Genomic DNA, 17,465 nt, shown 5'->3' on the forward strand with positions numbered 1-17,465 from the left:
GACTCCATATTACATTTTGCTCACATAATTTGGAATACGTTTTGTCTCATGCTGTTATTATAGGGATATCATTACTGATTTTAATGTAAAGTGTTGTCATAGAGGCCTTTCCATGCTGTACATGTAATTTTAAATCCAGCACAATGCAGAATCTGTTAGTAGTAAAAACGTACATATGCAAATCACTCGGAAGTGCTGGCATGACCACATTTTTCCCTAAAAAAAAAAACAAAAAAACCACCGAGCAGGAAAGAAGATTCCAGGCGTTGAAACTTGGCATGCTGTCTGAGAGTAAAGACTATAGACTGGAAGAACGGGAAAGACCTGCTGTAGAGTGAAGGAGCAGGTGAATGTATGAATAAGAGAGAGAAAAGTAACAGTTTGTCAGCATTGGCCGCTATATATCTTTTTACTGTACGTCAGTTAAAGGTTATGGGCCATCTCAGCACTACAGAGTATTTCACACAGATCTATTGCAGACTAACCTCTTAGTTTTGTTCATTATATTACAGAAACATCCAATAGAGACATGATGCACAGAGAATGTTGTCTCAGCTTCTCAAACACTCTGCTATTACAGTGATCTGCAAGAGTGTCGATCCATTAGCATCATTAAGAAAAAGCTCTGATGACTTGCAGTCTCGTGCTGTACCCATCTTTAATGACATGCTGGACCAGGAGGCTTAGCATTGCCAAGGAGACACTTTGGCTTGTGGCCGTACAATACATAAGACTTTTAGTCCACTGAGAGACTGGGTTTAATATTAAATACTTCAGTGACTAAGCAGAAAATGACTGCTGTCGTGTGTCTTTTCGTTCTGCAAACACTGCGGGACAAAGCAGGCAAGAAGAAAAGCATGCCTGTCGCTGTCATTCAGTTTCTTCTCTCTCTCACTCTTCCTCTCACTCATGTCTATACTGTGCGGAAGCAGGCTGGCTGCCTGAGTCTCCGGGGATCAGAGAGTGCTGAGATCTCAATAGTCTGATACACATGTCAGGAGATGAACCTTGACACAGGATGTGTAGTGAAAGGCACACTGTGGTTGTGTCCCTGCAGCCAGCCATCTTGAAGTATTTTCAGAAGAAGCTTCAAGAAGCTTCAAGCATTCATGTCTCTTTCACCATTAAATATTCATGTCACAATTCCATGACTTTAAATATTACAGACCTTATATGTTCTCAGCCTTTCTCAGCAGTCAAACATTGGATTTTCTTTCTTATTTCTTGCTAGCTCTCCCGGTCTCTCTCTTCCACTCTCTGCTGAGAGACTCAGCTGTCCCAGCTGTTAAGACCCTGTAATAGGCACAGCTGGATAGACTCAGAGGCTGTGCCAGTCACGCCACTAGATTCCCTTTATCAGAGCTTTAGAAAGCCCGACTCTGTCATCAGAGAGCAGATGGCCTACCAAAAAGCTCCGGTCTTGGCATCCAACTACACTTTTAATGCCTACCTAAACTTTAAACATGACTACAGGCCAGGAAATGCAGTTATTCCCTTACAAGCAGCCAAGTCCATTTTTGGACCATCAAACTATATCTCAAACGACATTTTATAAATGTTCTAATGTAATTGCAATCTAATTTGTCATGCTCTGCTGTTAGATATTATGTTCTGTGCTTAGTGTCAGTTTTTCGATGTGCTCATCCCCTCTCACCCACCACCCCCGCCCCCTTTCTCAGGTGCCTTCCAGGATTCACAGGGATCCGCTGTGAAATCAAAGAACCTGTCAGAGTCTCAAACCAAGAACGTATGTGCAGCCACTGAACCTCCCCAAGCGCATGCTGCATAGCTGGTGTTATATGCTTTTTCTCTCCTCCTACCATTTCCCTAATCACAGTCTCCATAACTCATAACTGTCCATCTGTCCCCTCCATTAGATGTGGACAGGCCTGGAAATGTGTGTGGCACAGTCTGCTTTAAGCCACTAATCACTGCTCTTGCTAATTTGAAGCGAGCATTAAACCTGGCGACTGCCATCTCCATTGGAGGACATTTGGACCAGTTGCTGATGCAGTTTTGTTCGCATGGTGATGATACTGCATTGTGATTTGATAAATCCTCCTTAAGTTGTGTGATTTATTTATTTGGGGTTTTCTTTGGACAACTTAATTGCTTGGAAATTAATCTCACCCAATCAAGCCGTTACTTTGGGACTGTGATTTGGCCAATAGTTGGGAAGAGTGTGTTTCAACAAACATTGACAATGTTTGTGACACATTTTGCAGAGAACACCAGAAATGCACATGGGCACGGGGAGAACTTTTGGGTATCCACTCACTTCCTCTCTCTCTCTTCTCTCTTCTCTCTATGACTTTTTTGTTTCCCTCTCAGGTGCCCAAATGAGTTTACTGGTGATCGCTGCCAAACCTACGTAATGGCCAGCTTCTACAGTACGTCTATTTCCTTTTCCTGTCTGCGCTTGGATTGAAGCATGCTCAATCAATGCTATTTCCTATTGCTTCATTTTGTTTTTCCTGGTAGTCAGATCAGGGTGTTTCCTGTGCTGTTTTGGGGTTCTGTTGTACGTCCTTTACCATACCTACTCCTCGCATGTTTAGCATTTTTTAACCTAGTTTTGTTATGCTGAAATATTAACCTAAATAGGGAGGGAGTGGATAGAAACATTTTATTCAATTTGAAAACAGGTGAACTAAAGATTTTGATGTATTTCATTAGAGAAGTCCACAGCCTTCCAGGGAAGTAAGAGGAGTAAGGCCATTTCTAACAGAAATCAATTGGAAATGCCATAAAAGAATCAGACAGGAGTGTTTTGTGCCACATTATGCAATATAGGTTTATTACTGATTCTACAGAGACCAAAGAGTTCAATCAGAAACCACCAGTGCTGAAGAGCCAACTTATAGCCAGGTGAACAGCAGCTAAGCCCTTACACCAAAACTGATGTGGGGTCTTATGAATATATCGTCAAAACAGCAGTGGATTTTGTCTTTTTGACAAATTCACAGAGTGTTATTGCTGAGTGACATAAGATAGCTATTGTGTCACTTGAGATTGAGTACTAACTCGCCTAATCTTTAACATTCACATTCTTTTCCGATGAGAAGCAAAAACTTTGCTTTAAAGGCCAATTTTGCAGATACAGGACCCAACATGAACCTGAACAAATAAAGTTGACTCTCTGAAAAGTCTGGCTCAGTCACAAATGGAACAGCAGACTACTGAACTCACACTTGTTCCTCCATCTTTAGTATTTAAGCTAAAATATCAATTTGTCTGGATTGATACAGACTGTTCTTATCTCCATGACCAGCAGTGCAGTATGACTAGTGGGTGCTAAGAAGCTAAAATCAATATATACTGCCACAGTTTTCTTGTTGAGCACAGCACCTACAGCAGTTTATAATTTGGGTTGGTAATTATTTTATGGCTTCCCTTTTATGTTGCCAAAGCACTATTTTTCTACTTCCAAGCATTCTGGAAGTGTGATGGAGGCCATGGAGGAAGAGCATCTGCTGCATCAGCATGGCAGTAGAGCTGTACTTTGTGGCTGTTTGCACAGCACATTTACTCTCAGCTACACTAGTTTAGCTTAGGACCTTGACTTGCAATCCTAGGCACAGAAGCAGTTCTTCCACAAGAGCAAATCATTGCTCTCAGTGGGGAAAAAAACAGGTGCAGTTATCATTTAACTTCAGGCAGATTTTGGTTAAACTAGTGACTTCATGTCTACTGCTGGAGATAAGTAAAAAAATGATCCAGGCAATGAACATGATTACAGTTGTTTATTAGATGTCACTGAACCTGGTATTCAAATGTGACATTTTAAAAACAGTAAACATTCTTTTTCCTCTTTCCATAATAGACACTATACAATTCAATTCAGTAACTGCAAATACACTCACCACCCACTTTATGTAATACACTTGTACACCTGCTCATTTATGCAGTTATCTAAGCAGCCAATCATGTGGCAGCAGCACAGTGCATAAAATCATGCAGATACAAACCAACAGCTTCAGCTAATGTTCGCACCAAACATCAGAATGGGGAAAAAATGTGCTCTCAGTGCCTTTGAACATGGCATGTTTTTTTGGTGCCAAACAGGCTTGTTTAATTGTTTCCAAAACTTGTCAACTTTTTCAACTTTTCACATAAACTCTAGAGATTACACAACATGGTGCAATAAACAAAAAACATCCATTGAGCGGCAGCTCTGCAGGTGAAAACACCTTGTTGCTGTGAGAGGTCAGAGGAGAATGGTCAAAATGGTTCGAGCTCACAGGACGTCCACAGTAATTCTAATAACCACTCTTTAAAAACTGCAGTTAGCAGAACAGCACCTCAGAATGCACAACACATCAAACCTTGAGGTGGATGGGCCACAACAGCAGAAGACCACACCGGGTTCCACTCCTGTCAGCCAAGAATAGGAATCTGAGGCTGCAGTGGGCACAGGTTCACTGAAACTGGACAGCTGAAACCTGGAAGAAGATCAGGCAGATGGTTTCCAATTTTCAGTTGTACAGTTTCATTGAGCCTGCGCTTTTACGTGATTGGCTGATAGGATAATAGCATGAATGACCGGGTGTACAGGTGTTCCTAATAAGATGGTCGGTGAGTGTATATTTTCATACATGATGAGAGTACAACATCCATGTTGTTGGGTCTGTATGTATATCTTAACATGTATGAATAGCATGGCTGTGAAAACAGTGAAAGCTTTTGGTTTTGATTTTGGTGTGACTTATGGTTTCATCTCACTCAAGGGTTTAAATACTGTACTTGAGTGAAAGATGCATGTCCCTAACAGCATGAAAGACATGTGGTGGTGTTACCAGTGGAATAACACAGGTTTCGCTCCTGTTTCAAAGAATAGGGCCAATCTGTGTCACGATGCAAGCACAGTGATGTTTGCATGTGCATGCTATTTTACTGAATTCATAACTAACTTATGACAGGCAGCCACGAAATGTATTGGAAACAGTAATGATACATGCCTTTGAATTGCTGGACAATGTATTGTTAAGATGAAAGATGCTCAGGCGTGTGGGTTCTAGTTGCTTAGTGCTTTACAGTTGTCTAAATATTTGCTTAGCCAGGTGATCATTACGACATTATCACTCAAATCTCCAACCAACTGTACTTTCTTTCTTTTTGTCATCTTTTCTGCCTCGGCAGAACATCATGGGATTGAATTTATGGGTATGAATTGTTCCTTCCTTCTAGTTTGCAGACTTGTAGGACTAGTAGCTTGAGCCTTTTTCCTTCAACTCTAGCCAGTTTCCTTTTGCAAATGAAGGGATCATACAGCCATAACATATGTGATTTCGCACCACATTGCATTATTGTGTTAATTCTTTGCACAACAGTACAGTTGCTCAAAGAATGAGGACTTTAAAATCACAATCTCTTAGAATAGTCAATATTTCCATTGTTTTAATGCTCAAATGCGGCATCACTGCATCAGTGCTCGAGAGTGTTTGATACGCAGGGCGCATCAGCACAAAGCAGCCTGAATGGCAGTAAAGGATATCTTCAATTATTCATGCAGACCTCTGACACGTTCTGTTCAAGACACACACACAGCCACACACACAGCCCTCTAGTATTAGATGAATTGCTCCGCGGTTATGCTGTATGTGCGGATCCCTTCAGTCTTTGCTTTGCTCTGTTCCTCTGCATCCCTCCAACCTTTGCATGTTGCACAAGGTATGCTGAACATCTTCTGCCCATCTTTCGTTTTCTCCTCCTCATTCTCTCATCAGCCTCATTCTCTCATCTCCATCTCATTTTCTTTTTCTCTTTTTTGTTTCTTCAATTAGTCTTCTATCCTTTAAACAAAGTACCTGCATTTTTTCTATACATAGTAATGGCAGTTGTGTCGTGTGCCTGTTTCAGAGGATGTTTACTACCAATAAACTGGACTAATAAATTGTTAACCAGGACACTTTGAGTTTTGGCAACAGCATTTGCTCACAGGGCATCAAACATTCTATATACAGAGACTATTTCTAACTCTCTGTTGATGTTATTGATATAAAGCAAGAGTATATGGCTCCATCACACACTGTAGGATTTGAATCATGTAGCATATGACAGTATCATTTTACCAGCCTGCCAAAGGCCCTGTGACCAAGTGCTGCTGCTCTTTTAGTCCCGTTTCCTAAAGCCTTGCGTGTGTGAAAAACCGTAGTATCTGCAAGCCAAAGCAGTATATGACCAAAAAAAACAGTCAAATATTCTATCACTGCTGCTTTGGTTCTGGAGATGCTACAGAGTATTTCACAGATTTGAGGTCTTATTGAATACAACCCTCAAGATCCTAATCCATAAACAGCATAATTAACCCAAATGCATATGTGAGTAGTATATTAACTATGCCCGCTGTACTGGAAATTTATAGGAATGCATTTCAGAGGATGTATTTAAAGTGATGATTTTCAAACCCCCTTTTAATTAATACCATCTACTCAGCAAACCTGCATCAATTTGCATCTAGATGCATTCCCACTCTATTAATTAAAAAACAACAACAACAACAAAACCTACAATATATGTGTGAGATTTGTGCAAATAAAATTATGTAACATTAATTCATTTGCACAAATCCTCCAGGTTAAATACAACCTTATTTTGAAATGATGTTATTGTGGGGTTGTTACAAAAAGCTTTGTCCTGTCTTCCAGAAGCTGAGGAGCTGTATCAGAAACGCATATTAACAATAACAGGCATCTGCATTGCTCTCCTAGTTGTTGGCATCATGTGTGTGGTGGCCTACTGCAAGACAAAGTAATTCCATTTACCATTGATATTTAAATGTTGGCTTTGTTTGTATTTTATGAATGATTCATATATTGATATGTGCAGCAGTGAGATGTGGTTTTAAACAGATCTGTGTTTGTTCATTGAGCAGGAAACAGAGGCAAAAGCTGCATGATCGCTTGAGGCAGAGTTTACGAAAGCGTAATGCCATGGCTGACATAGGCAACGGCCCACAGTACCCCCAAAACTTCCAGCAACCACCACAAAGCCTGCAGCTTGTTAATGTAAGTGGTCACACTCAGCCTGGCCCTTTGTTCTAATTAAAACAAGATAAGGCCTCAATTAAATCTAGTCAGCATGACCATAAGAAGATTTCTGTGTTCCAAAATGTCTGTAGTATTGCAAGAAAGTGAACAAAACAGTTTTAATTTTGGACCCCTGTGACAAGTGCTGGTGCATTATTTTAAGTAAAATGTGCATTCAAGCTGAAAAGACTGACCTGTTAACAGGTTTAGAGAAATCTGTACCAACAGTATTGCATGTTTGCTCACATTCTGTTGATTTCTTCTGATTTCAGCAGTATGCATCGAAAAACACTGTCCCTGCTCAGCATGTGATCGAGAAGGAAACAGAAACTTCATTTACCTTGAGCCAGTACACATCGCCAACTCAGCCTTCCACCGCCATCACTGCTAACCTCAGCCAGTGGTACAGCGTCCTCTTTTTTTCTGAGAGTGTAGACAGACCACAGAGTGAAAAACAGGGCTTTATATTAAACCGTAACATGGGTAAAGCATTGGACAGTAGGACGTTAGATTGTATGAATAATGCTGATTGCATTCCAGAAGAAGGAAATTAGTTTTTAATTAATTAAATGACTGATGTAAGGCGATAAACTGTGATTTAGAGGTCATTCATCATGTCTAATAAGACAGATTGTGTAATAGGCTTGAATCATAAGAGCTAATGTAATCATGAGCATCAGGTTTTGTCTTTGAACAACAAATTGCACTGGTGTAGATTTTCTTTGTATCCGTGCCTTCTCAGTTGTGCTGTTAGTATAACCATAAGTTTTTCTCTGTGTGACAGTTGGAGTAATAAAAAGCCAGAGAATGTGGTGTCTGACAGTCGCGTGATCTCTGGGGTACAAAACAGCCGGAATGGCACTCCAAGTCACCGCGGGCGTCTAAATGCCACCGGAGGAGTCCGAGATGTCAACGCCTGTGTGAAAACCTCCAGAGAAACAACAGATTCCTATAAAGACTCTCCATATAGTGAGAGGTAAAGTCAACCCAACACTGCTAACACTGATGTTTTGGGTTTTTTTCATGTTATTTAACACTTGACAGTATTCTTTAAGATTCTTCTACCAGCAATGTTATTTGTACAATTGAAATTCATCCTCTTTATGTAAGGTATGTTTCGACTGTGACAACACCGACACGCCTCTCGCCTGTGAAGTCGCTTTCCCCAGCAACGCCCTCCTCTCCTCCCTCTGAAGTGTCAGCACCTCTCCCCAGCCTGGCAACCTCTATTCCATCCATGGCAATGAGTCCATCGGGTGAGGAGGAACGCCCTTTGCTGTTCCTCACGCCCCCGCGGCTCAGAGAGAAATCAGAGCCCAGCCGAGCCCAGCAGCTCCGCAACTCAGCCCACTACAACCATGGCTTGGACGAGATGAGCCCTCCACCCAGCCCACTGCACATCCAAGAGGACGAGCAGCATGAGAGCATGCAGGAGGACAGCTCCGTACCCTGTGCCCCACCCACATCCGCCCCTCACAGCCCCACGGCCATGCACAACTCTAAAAGAACAAAAGCCGGATCTCAGAACAGTCAGGATGAGCAGAGTGGAAGCAGCTCTGAAAGCAGCAGCTCAGAGAGTGAGGCAGAGGAAGAGCGCATGGCTGAGGACACACCGTTCCTCATACAGAACGCTGGGGTCGCAAGCATGGCTATGCTGGGGCTGGAGCTGGTAGACAGCAGCAGGACTAACGCCGCACTGCGCCTCTCCCCACAAGACGATCTACAGAGCAGACTAGCCAGCGTAATGGCTAACCAAGATCCAATTGCTGTGTAAAAGTGAACATACCATAGAAAAAAAAAAAATAAGTAAAAGGATACTTGTAAGATACTAAGAGTAAACACTAAACATTTATTTTCTATAAATTAAGTATTTGAGGGAAATAAAAAAATAACTTTTATTTTAGTTATGTAGTGCAAAAAAGTCTTTTATAAATTAAATGTGTATATAATGTGTTTGCTTCTTGAAAAAAAAAAAGTGCCATTCGTTATATATATGTATGTATATATGGTCTCAGTATTTCAAAGGCAGAAACAATATCAATGGTGCCTTTAATTTCAGAATGGAGAACTAAAGGAAACTCCATTATGACACTGAGCTATATATTCATGACCTTGAGCCAGCATCCAGCTCTGCTACAATTCACAATCGGCATATGAAGTTTCAAAATCCATACCAATTAAAAAAAGAAAAAAAAAAAAAAAAAAAGCAGTTAAAACTGAATCTCAAAGTATAAAACTGAAGTAATATTAGTTATTATTAGTTTGTACTTTCTCAGCTGGTAACAAGGTTATTAAAGCTCAGCACTAGAAATCAAATTTAGTAATTGGGTAAGTGAAAGCTATGAATCAAGCCAGTTGAATTTGTCTAGTTTGCCTGTTACTGAATGAATATATGGCTCACTATGTCAATAATTCAACACATCCGTTGGCTTCACAGTAATGCATTGTGGGGAAGGTACAGCACCAATATAAGAACTGGTCTACACATTGTAAAGTAAACGCCAGAAAATGTAAGCATTCGCCCATCAATATTCTTGTACAATGTTATATTATTTCCAACGTGTCTGTTGTATTATTTCGTTTTACAGATGTGATCACTTGTGTAACAGGTTCACTCGCTTAAATGTAATTTGCAGCCTAAAAAATGATGCCAGACAAAAAAAAAAAGAAAACACACACATCTGAGTGGCAAACGCAGACACAAACTTATAATGAAGCTGAATGGTGGATAAAATGCCTCTGAATACTACTTCACTTTATAAATCTCTGTATTGTACCTGTTTAGTGTGTCAGGAGCCAGAAAGTCTTAAACAATATTCGTCCAGTTCAAATCATAACTTCATTTTTTTCATTTTAACAAAAACACCCTAAAACAAGTCTTGCTTTATCTAGATTTTTTTTTTTTTTTGGGAACTGGAGAAAAGTTTGAGTGTTTTAATAATTTCTGCAGAATACCATACCAATACCATTTTTTTGTTTGTTTGTTTTTCTTCCTGAGATAATCAAAAAAGCCATCACAAAATCTGGCCCATAACATTCTGCATTTTATAGTATTTATTTTGTCTCTTATTTATTTATTTATTTATTTATTACTTTGGCCTTCTATAGTCAGTCAGATATAGTCTATATTTTAATAGTGTTGAAAATATACATTTGAATATATATATATATATAAAATCAGTATATATAAGACTGGTTTCACTTTTTCACCATTCCATTATATTCCCACGTGATTTTTTTTTAATGTTGGAGGCCTAGTGTAAAATGCAATATGAATAAATTTACAGCTGATTATATTATCAGTGTACGATTATATCATCTAAAACATTAAGCCACAGAGAGCCGCTTGAAAATACCCCATGATGCATTGCTTTCAAACCAAGGAGTGTCTGTCAGATACGCCTGTCTGTGTAAATAAGCCTCCAACAGCTTGGGTTCTTTAATTTATGTAAGACAATTACAGCAAGTTTGTGTTCTTGGCCCACTTCCTTAACAATTTGTATCCATCTCACCACTGATACTTTTCTGACATAACATTAGCTAATTATTCATGAAATCTTTATTGTTTTTTCAAAGAACAGACTGTATGTTCATTTTTTCTTTTTCATATAAATGACATGTAAAATGATATGTTAATTCTTACTGGGTCTCTGTGTCAGTGGGGTCCATTATGACTACACTGTTGCAACTACAACTACATTACAAATGCAAGAGAAACACAAAATAAACCATAGTCAAGATAACTGCATGAACACACAAAAAGACAATTGCAGGCATGTATTGCACTAAATGTGCATGATCACAGATGTCAATCAAATCCATTGCAGTAGTCACAGACTTGCAGGTCTCTCTACTCTTCTACGTTTCATTAAAGAACTCTCCATGTTCATGTACTATTGTGTGAAATACTAAACATACTGTGTGGTTTGAAGTGTTTGCAGCTGCTCACCTTTTTTATTAGATCCTTAATTTTAAATTCATGGAAATTAGGATCGGCTATTTGAATATTTTGAGATTGAATATAAAGATTACAACATACATAGTATAAACAATCCTGTGAATAACACATATGGTGCCAAAAAGCCTAACTGACATCCCACCAGTTTCACTTTTACTTTGAGGAATTCAGACCTGCCAGATGACAGTGTTCTCAGTGTTCTCTATACAGAGAGATCTTTGGTACATTGACGTCTGCATTTCCCTGAAAGAGTATCACTGGTGTCATAAACATGTCCAGACATGTGCTTTGCTGCAGTTCCTGTGCTGTTGGTATTTCAACATTCCTGCTGTTCTCTCCACCTTAAGTAATCACTGAATACCTTGCCCCACTTGGTTATCATCTGTCGGATGCATCAAACAGCTCCAGAGGGCAAACAGCTACACTCTGAATTACCTTCGTGACAAAGCGCACACAATAATTTACAAACAATCCCTATGTTGGAAAGGTTGCAAAGTTCTATATAGGGCAAAAGCCCCATGTTGGACAGAAGTCCTAATATAGGCAAAGCCCTATGTAGGGCAGAACTACTAGTTGTATAGGGTGCTATATTGGGCAGAATCACTGGTGGGCAAACCCTATGTTGGGCAGAATCACTGGTTGGGGAAAGCCCTATATGGGGCAGAATTGCCAGTTGGGCAAAGCCTAATATTGGGCTGAATTGTTGGTTGGACAAATCCCTATACTGGATTGAATCACTGGTTGGACAAATCCCTATACTGGGTTGAATCATTGGTTGGGCAAATCTCCATGTGGAGCAGAATCATTGGTTGGGTGAAACCCCACATTGGTCTGAATTGTTGAACTTAAATTGGTTGTTGAAAACCAATTGTTGAACTTAAAAGGGCTGAAACCCTTAGAAAAAATAGAGAAAGTATGGAAATGATTTTATAAAAACGGATACATTACTTATTATTCATAAAATGCTATAGTGCCATAATTACTTACAATCCATACAGCTAGTGAACTGTTTTATACGAGTTAGTGTTTCAGTTAATGCTAGATGGCTAACTAATGAGAGATAAGTTTGCTAGCAGCTAATGTTTGTTAGGTAGATAGTTAACTTAGTTGATGTCCTTTCAGTGGCTAGTTATATAGCTAACCTAGATAACATTAACCCCCATCATTTGCCAGTTATTAGCTAATGTTAACTTAGTTACACAATATAGTACTTTATTTTGAAACAGCTATTAACATCCGATCAAGTAGGGGGTATGGCCACGCAGGGACTTCTACAGTCCAGTCCAGGGCTTCACACTGTTGGTCTGAATACCTGCAGTTAGATATTATTGTGAGATTAACCTTTCATTTATTTGACATCTAGTGCACCTTCACATGCACTGATTTCACTCAAATTATTTAATGTGTTCATGTAGTATGTGTAACTATGGAATTTACTACAGCAGATCATCAGACTGTCAGGTGAACTGGAACAGCTGTGCACGGCTAGTAAACATGCCTCTGGCTGCGCTGTTATTTGCATCACTGACTTTTATGGCGCGTAGTAAGTTGTTAAGTTATTTAATTGTCCTGGTATTAAAATACCCCAAAATACTGTGTTCAAACAGGGGCATTTTGTGTTGTGGGCCAGAGTAAATAGTTCACCCCAAGTCACTGTAGACTGCCAGCTCAATGGACTTGCTAAAAATAATGAGTAACTCTATCGTTTGTTTCTACTTGACAGTCTGTAACACTCAGTGCACACCCAACCATTCAGTCTATCAGCCTCATGTGAATGTGCTGTATGAGATCAAAAGTTGGCCATTGTTTACTCCACCTGCACTGCTCACAAGTGTAGAGATAAGCCAGATATATAGCTTTTCCATCAAATACAAATACAAAAAAAACGCATCTATCGCATTGCCTCTCACAGTGACAGTGCTTTAGTGGTAGGCCAATCTCAAAGATAAATTGTGTAATCTAAAACTCTAGACCGAAACTGACTGCTCTTTAATAACATGCTAGACATAGCATCCACAGTAGCATATAATAAAGTTTTATAACAACAGCAGAGGTAACAATAGTACTCCTCCTCCTCCTCCTCCTCCTACTACTAACAATAATAATGATAATAATAATAATAATATGCAATATTACTAAAAATGAATGACAGATGTGTTCGTGTGAGTAATGTAGTCATAGTAAGTGAGTCACTAAGTGTGGCGGTTGCTATCATTCAGAAAACAAGATCAAGATTAGGATGAAATCAAATGCTGTCTATAAACAAAATGCAATCAAAATATCTGTAAATCTCCAAGCTTGCTTTCGGTTTTAGGTTTAGTGAAACCAAAATCTTGCAAACTGTCCTTGTGGCTATGCATTTAGGCTTGTCTCTGTTAGAGCAAACGGTATCTGTTTTTGGTTACAAGGCCAATTTATAATGTGCAATTTGTGAATTTCTCCACAGATATATGGACCTCATGTGCCCACCATGAAAGATTCGCTCACGATCTTATAAATGCACATTGTGGGAATTCGTGTGAGCCATTGCATAACAACAAACAGTTTATATAGCAGCCATGTTAACGGTCTTGCACCATGGTTAACCTCACGGCATGCGTAAAATCGCCCTTCAAATCAGTTGTTCACATCATCCAGTGCAGGTATTGGAAAAATGAGCTGAATCACACTGAGAATATGATTACTAAAGCATATGAAAGAGTGGGAAACAGGAAATGCAGGTCTTTTCCAAGCTGAAGTGTGGAGATATACAAAACTCTACATTCAACAAAAAGTCTACATTCATTTCAACAAAGTTTCTTATAGTCAACCACTGATCTGAGTTTCAAAGACTCAAAAAGCTGTGTATTTTATGTATTACACCATTAATTTGTCTCTCTGATTTTGAAAAGTTTTCACTGCAGGTTTGTTGCAAAGATTCATCCATAAAGATGTCTTAACTTTGATGGTGGTCCAGATATGTCAGTATTGGTGCATTTGCTGAACAAACTGAAAGGAAAATCTTGGCTCAGGTTTGGGATCTGATTAAAAGGATCCAAGCTGTTGGAGGAAATAGTGGAACTAAGAATTTTTAACGTAAGCAAACTAAACCTAAATACAGAACCTAAATACAGAAAGGGCATTAGGTGCCAGATTGGGCTGTTCTTGAAAACTGTTCAGAGCCTGTGAAACTGTTTGAACATTTCTCTGGGGTAAAATCAGTTTTCATACTCCACAGTGGAAGAACCAGAACATGAAATTGTACAAAGCCAGGGAAAGGAAACATAAATGATTGTTTTGTTCACTATGCTCCAGTTCGAAATTTAAGTTGGCACAATCTTCTGTGGTACACACATTTTCCTTTCCTCTGCTCTATAATTGACCTTTTCTGATCCTGTGATACACTGTATTAGACATGGACCAACAGTGAAGTAAGGACGAAGAACTAAACCCAGATCAGAGGACCAGCAGCTGTTTGCCTGCCATATGAGAGAGATCATGTATTATAGGCAATGGTCAACAATAAAGTGCTGTGACAAGTGTTTGTACAATATAGGTTGAAAACATTCATCAGAGTAAATTATACTGATGATAATAGAGGGACTCTAAAAAATGGCTGTAATTCCTAAATGGTTAAAGCAATATTTTTGTTAAACCCCTTGAATTAAAGCTGAAAGTCTACACTTCAATCGCATCCTGATTGCTTCATTTCAAATCCATAGTGGTGGTGTACAGATGCAAAATTACAAAACTTGAGTCACTGTACAAACACTGTACTTATGGACTTAATTGTACAGTATATATGCTGTATAAGAAAGAGTGACGTGTCTTAATCTCTAAAGCTATTCAAAACATTGAGTCAGTGAGTTGTTAACTCTGATCCTTTTATACAATGCCGCTTGCAATTGCAATTGCATGCAATCATCAAGTATGTTTGAAATGCCAATGAAAGGGAAGTTTGTGAAGTCATGTTTTTAGCCCTCGTCTGCCCAGATTCCTTATGTAAACTCCAAGAGTTTAACAAAACATCAAGACAACAGCACTTCTGACCTACAGGATCTGAGCAAAACAATGAAGCAGAGGTCTTAAAAAGAGAGGACCCAGTTCTTTTTCTTCACTAATTAATTACAGTGCTAGAGGAAATTAAAAACAACACAGGGACCTGTGTTGTTGTGTAACAATTAGTCTAATGTTAATTACAGAATAATCTGCCACGTAGTCAGGGTTAATAGGAGTCAAACATCATGCACAAACACTGAAAACTCTACACCAATTTATTCCATATATAGAGAGTCTATCAGAAGGCCTTGTTTTACTAGTATACTGTTAATTATCACAAAAAATATTTTAATCTTAACAAGGGTGTCTGCTAAGAATAAAAAGTTTGGTTTTTTTCAATGTTTTTGCTGGGAGAATCTGAACAATTCTGACTTGGCTTGACCCGCCAACCCTTAAGCCAAAAGAAAGACATGCATGAAGACTTATCTGTTCCAGCACCACCTCTTCACTAAGCACTTAAGCAAGCACAAAAAAGTGTACTAACTCCCATAGCACCTCCTCTCAAGGGTTGTAGCTTAATGGTTTTCTTAGACTGTGATCTACTCGTACTTGCATGAGGATCTGTTTTTCAGTGGAAACTATAAAGTACTTTTGTAGTCTTCAGTTGAGACTATTAAGCACTGCGGAAAAAGATGTTTACTAAATCATATGAATGTACATAGATAAAGTGAATATGCAAATAAGGAAGTGAGTATAGATAAAGCTATCAATCAGCATGGTTCGCTGATATGTTTTTAAGTAGTGAGCACATGATCTAACTACTTTCTAGTTCTCTGTTTCAGCTGAAATATAGCATTTAAAAGTTCTTGGCAGAACCCAGAATATTCCTGAATGTGGTGAATATCAAGTTTCTATCATAATTTAGCAGTTTATGTTGAAATGGTTAACAAGAAACAGCTTGTTTGTACATGTCCTGCTCTGACCCAATATTTCCAACTAACCTCTGTGGCAGTCACAAAAGCTGTAAGGCCATTTAGTAGGAGTGAGAAACCGTCACTGTCTCTGCGGAAACAATTCCCCTCTGAAATCTCCTCTATTAAAACTACCCAGCTTGGACTCTCGGGTGGTGCCTAAAGCTTTGCTGGTGTCCTGACCTCTTAATTGGAGTGAGCCAGCAGTCCTCAGGAGCCCAATGAAACTGCTCATCACTCTTATTGCTCCAGCTGTTGCAGTATTGCAGGGGAAACTCCACCGGAAGCCAGGGTAGCAGCAGAAGATATATGATCTGACATCAAGCATGGCCTCTTGAAGCCTTAAACATGCAGAGGGTGAGGCACACTACATTTGACCATATGGTGTCATGGAGTGCTTCATTTGTTTGAATAAGGTGGTGCACAAATAAGTCACCACTGGGAAGTGAGAGGGTTCACAGACACTGTTGCTATGTGACAGGCATTTATAAGCTGTTATAAGCTGTCACTGTCTCGACTACTCTCTTGAATTTACTGTTAGTGAATTGATCATGTTTTGACCCTTTGCCTGATTTTTGTCTATTTTGAATTGAGGACTCATTGTTAACGCATTGTTTGGCTTCATTTGAAAAGATCAGGGCTTGATTTCTGAAAGCATGTAATGATCTGATGAGCTGAAATGACAGCATTAGTTTATCCAGCATTTATTAATGTGATACAGAGCTGCTAGGCTCAGATATGCTGTATATGCCATATATAAACCAAATTCTAATTTGATCGCTATAACAAAAAAACTAGACCAAAGGTTTATGTGGGCGCTATTTATTCAAATGCATATTCTGTGAGTCATTTGGGTGTAACTAAAATAACTACAATGGTGTCCCAATAAAATATCTTTTTGAAACAGATCAAAACCTCCATCTAGGCCCTCTCTTCTAACAAACTATCTCTAATCCTGGAAACTAATATAAAAAAATTTTAGGATGATGTGCAGAAAAATCCATGGTCTTATGCAAGGTAACTAGTTTTTAGCTAGTGTTAAGGATCAATAAAGTCCTGGTACTATTTCACCCTTCCTCACCACCAAGGGGTTGTCTAACACTTGAATAAACCCTTGTGCCCAAGCATTCTGTTTTTCCTTCTAGTCTGAGCACATGGTATGGAGCTGTGATCAGTTTTGTGACTAGAGCTGGAGATGTCCTGTCCTGCAAAGCTGAGCATAGCTCAATGTTTAATTGAGACTGTGCATACATCCACAGGAGTGGTGTGTACACCTTGTGGTAGCCCAGATCTGGGAGAGATTTCTCCTGGTATGTGTGGACCTTTTTGCTAGTGCCATGTAAACACATGTTAATACCATTGTGGTTCTCCCTTTCTGCAGGGATTGTTGAACAGCAACAAGTTTCTCTCTATTCATGCTACTGCATGTGGCAGTGATCAAAGCAAAATTCCATAATGAACAAAATGCCATGAGATTATTGGCTAGGTACATTGCAATATATTAAAAACATTTTCCCATTCAATTAATGT

The 17,465-nt window shown here is 39.2% G+C and overlaps 1 protein-coding gene across 12 annotated transcripts in view; it reads left to right on the forward strand.

Annotated features, from left to right (window-relative positions):
* Positions 1-10,959, forward strand: part of nrg1 (neuregulin 1) — an 82,052-nt gene extending 71,093 nt beyond the window's left edge. For 3 of the 12 annotated variants that reach the window (XM_034312644.2, XM_026941814.3, XM_026941804.3), the window contains 7 exons: positions 1,680-1,747; positions 5,140-5,163; positions 6,648-6,750; positions 6,875-7,007; positions 7,301-7,431; positions 7,813-8,004; positions 8,139-10,959. In XM_034312644.2, the coding sequence (XP_034168535.2) occupies positions 1,680-1,747; positions 5,140-5,163; positions 6,648-6,750; positions 6,875-7,007; positions 7,301-7,431; positions 7,813-8,004; positions 8,139-8,802 (1,315 nt within the window). In that variant the 3' untranslated portion in view covers positions 8,803-10,959. Of the gene's footprint in view, positions 1-1,679; positions 1,748-2,331; positions 2,391-5,139; positions 5,164-6,647; positions 6,751-6,874; positions 7,008-7,300; positions 7,432-7,812; positions 8,005-8,138 lie in introns of all 12 variants that reach the window. The other 9 variants (XM_034312646.2, XM_026941808.3, XM_034312649.2 and 6 more) reach the window with 7 other exon arrangements.
* Positions 10,960-17,465: the final 6,506 nt, after the last annotated feature.

This window comes from Pangasianodon hypophthalmus, chromosome 17 (assembly GCF_027358585.1).
Source record: "Pangasianodon hypophthalmus isolate fPanHyp1 chromosome 17, fPanHyp1.pri, whole genome shotgun sequence".
NCBI lineage: Eukaryota > Metazoa > Chordata > Actinopteri > Siluriformes > Pangasiidae > Pangasianodon > Pangasianodon hypophthalmus.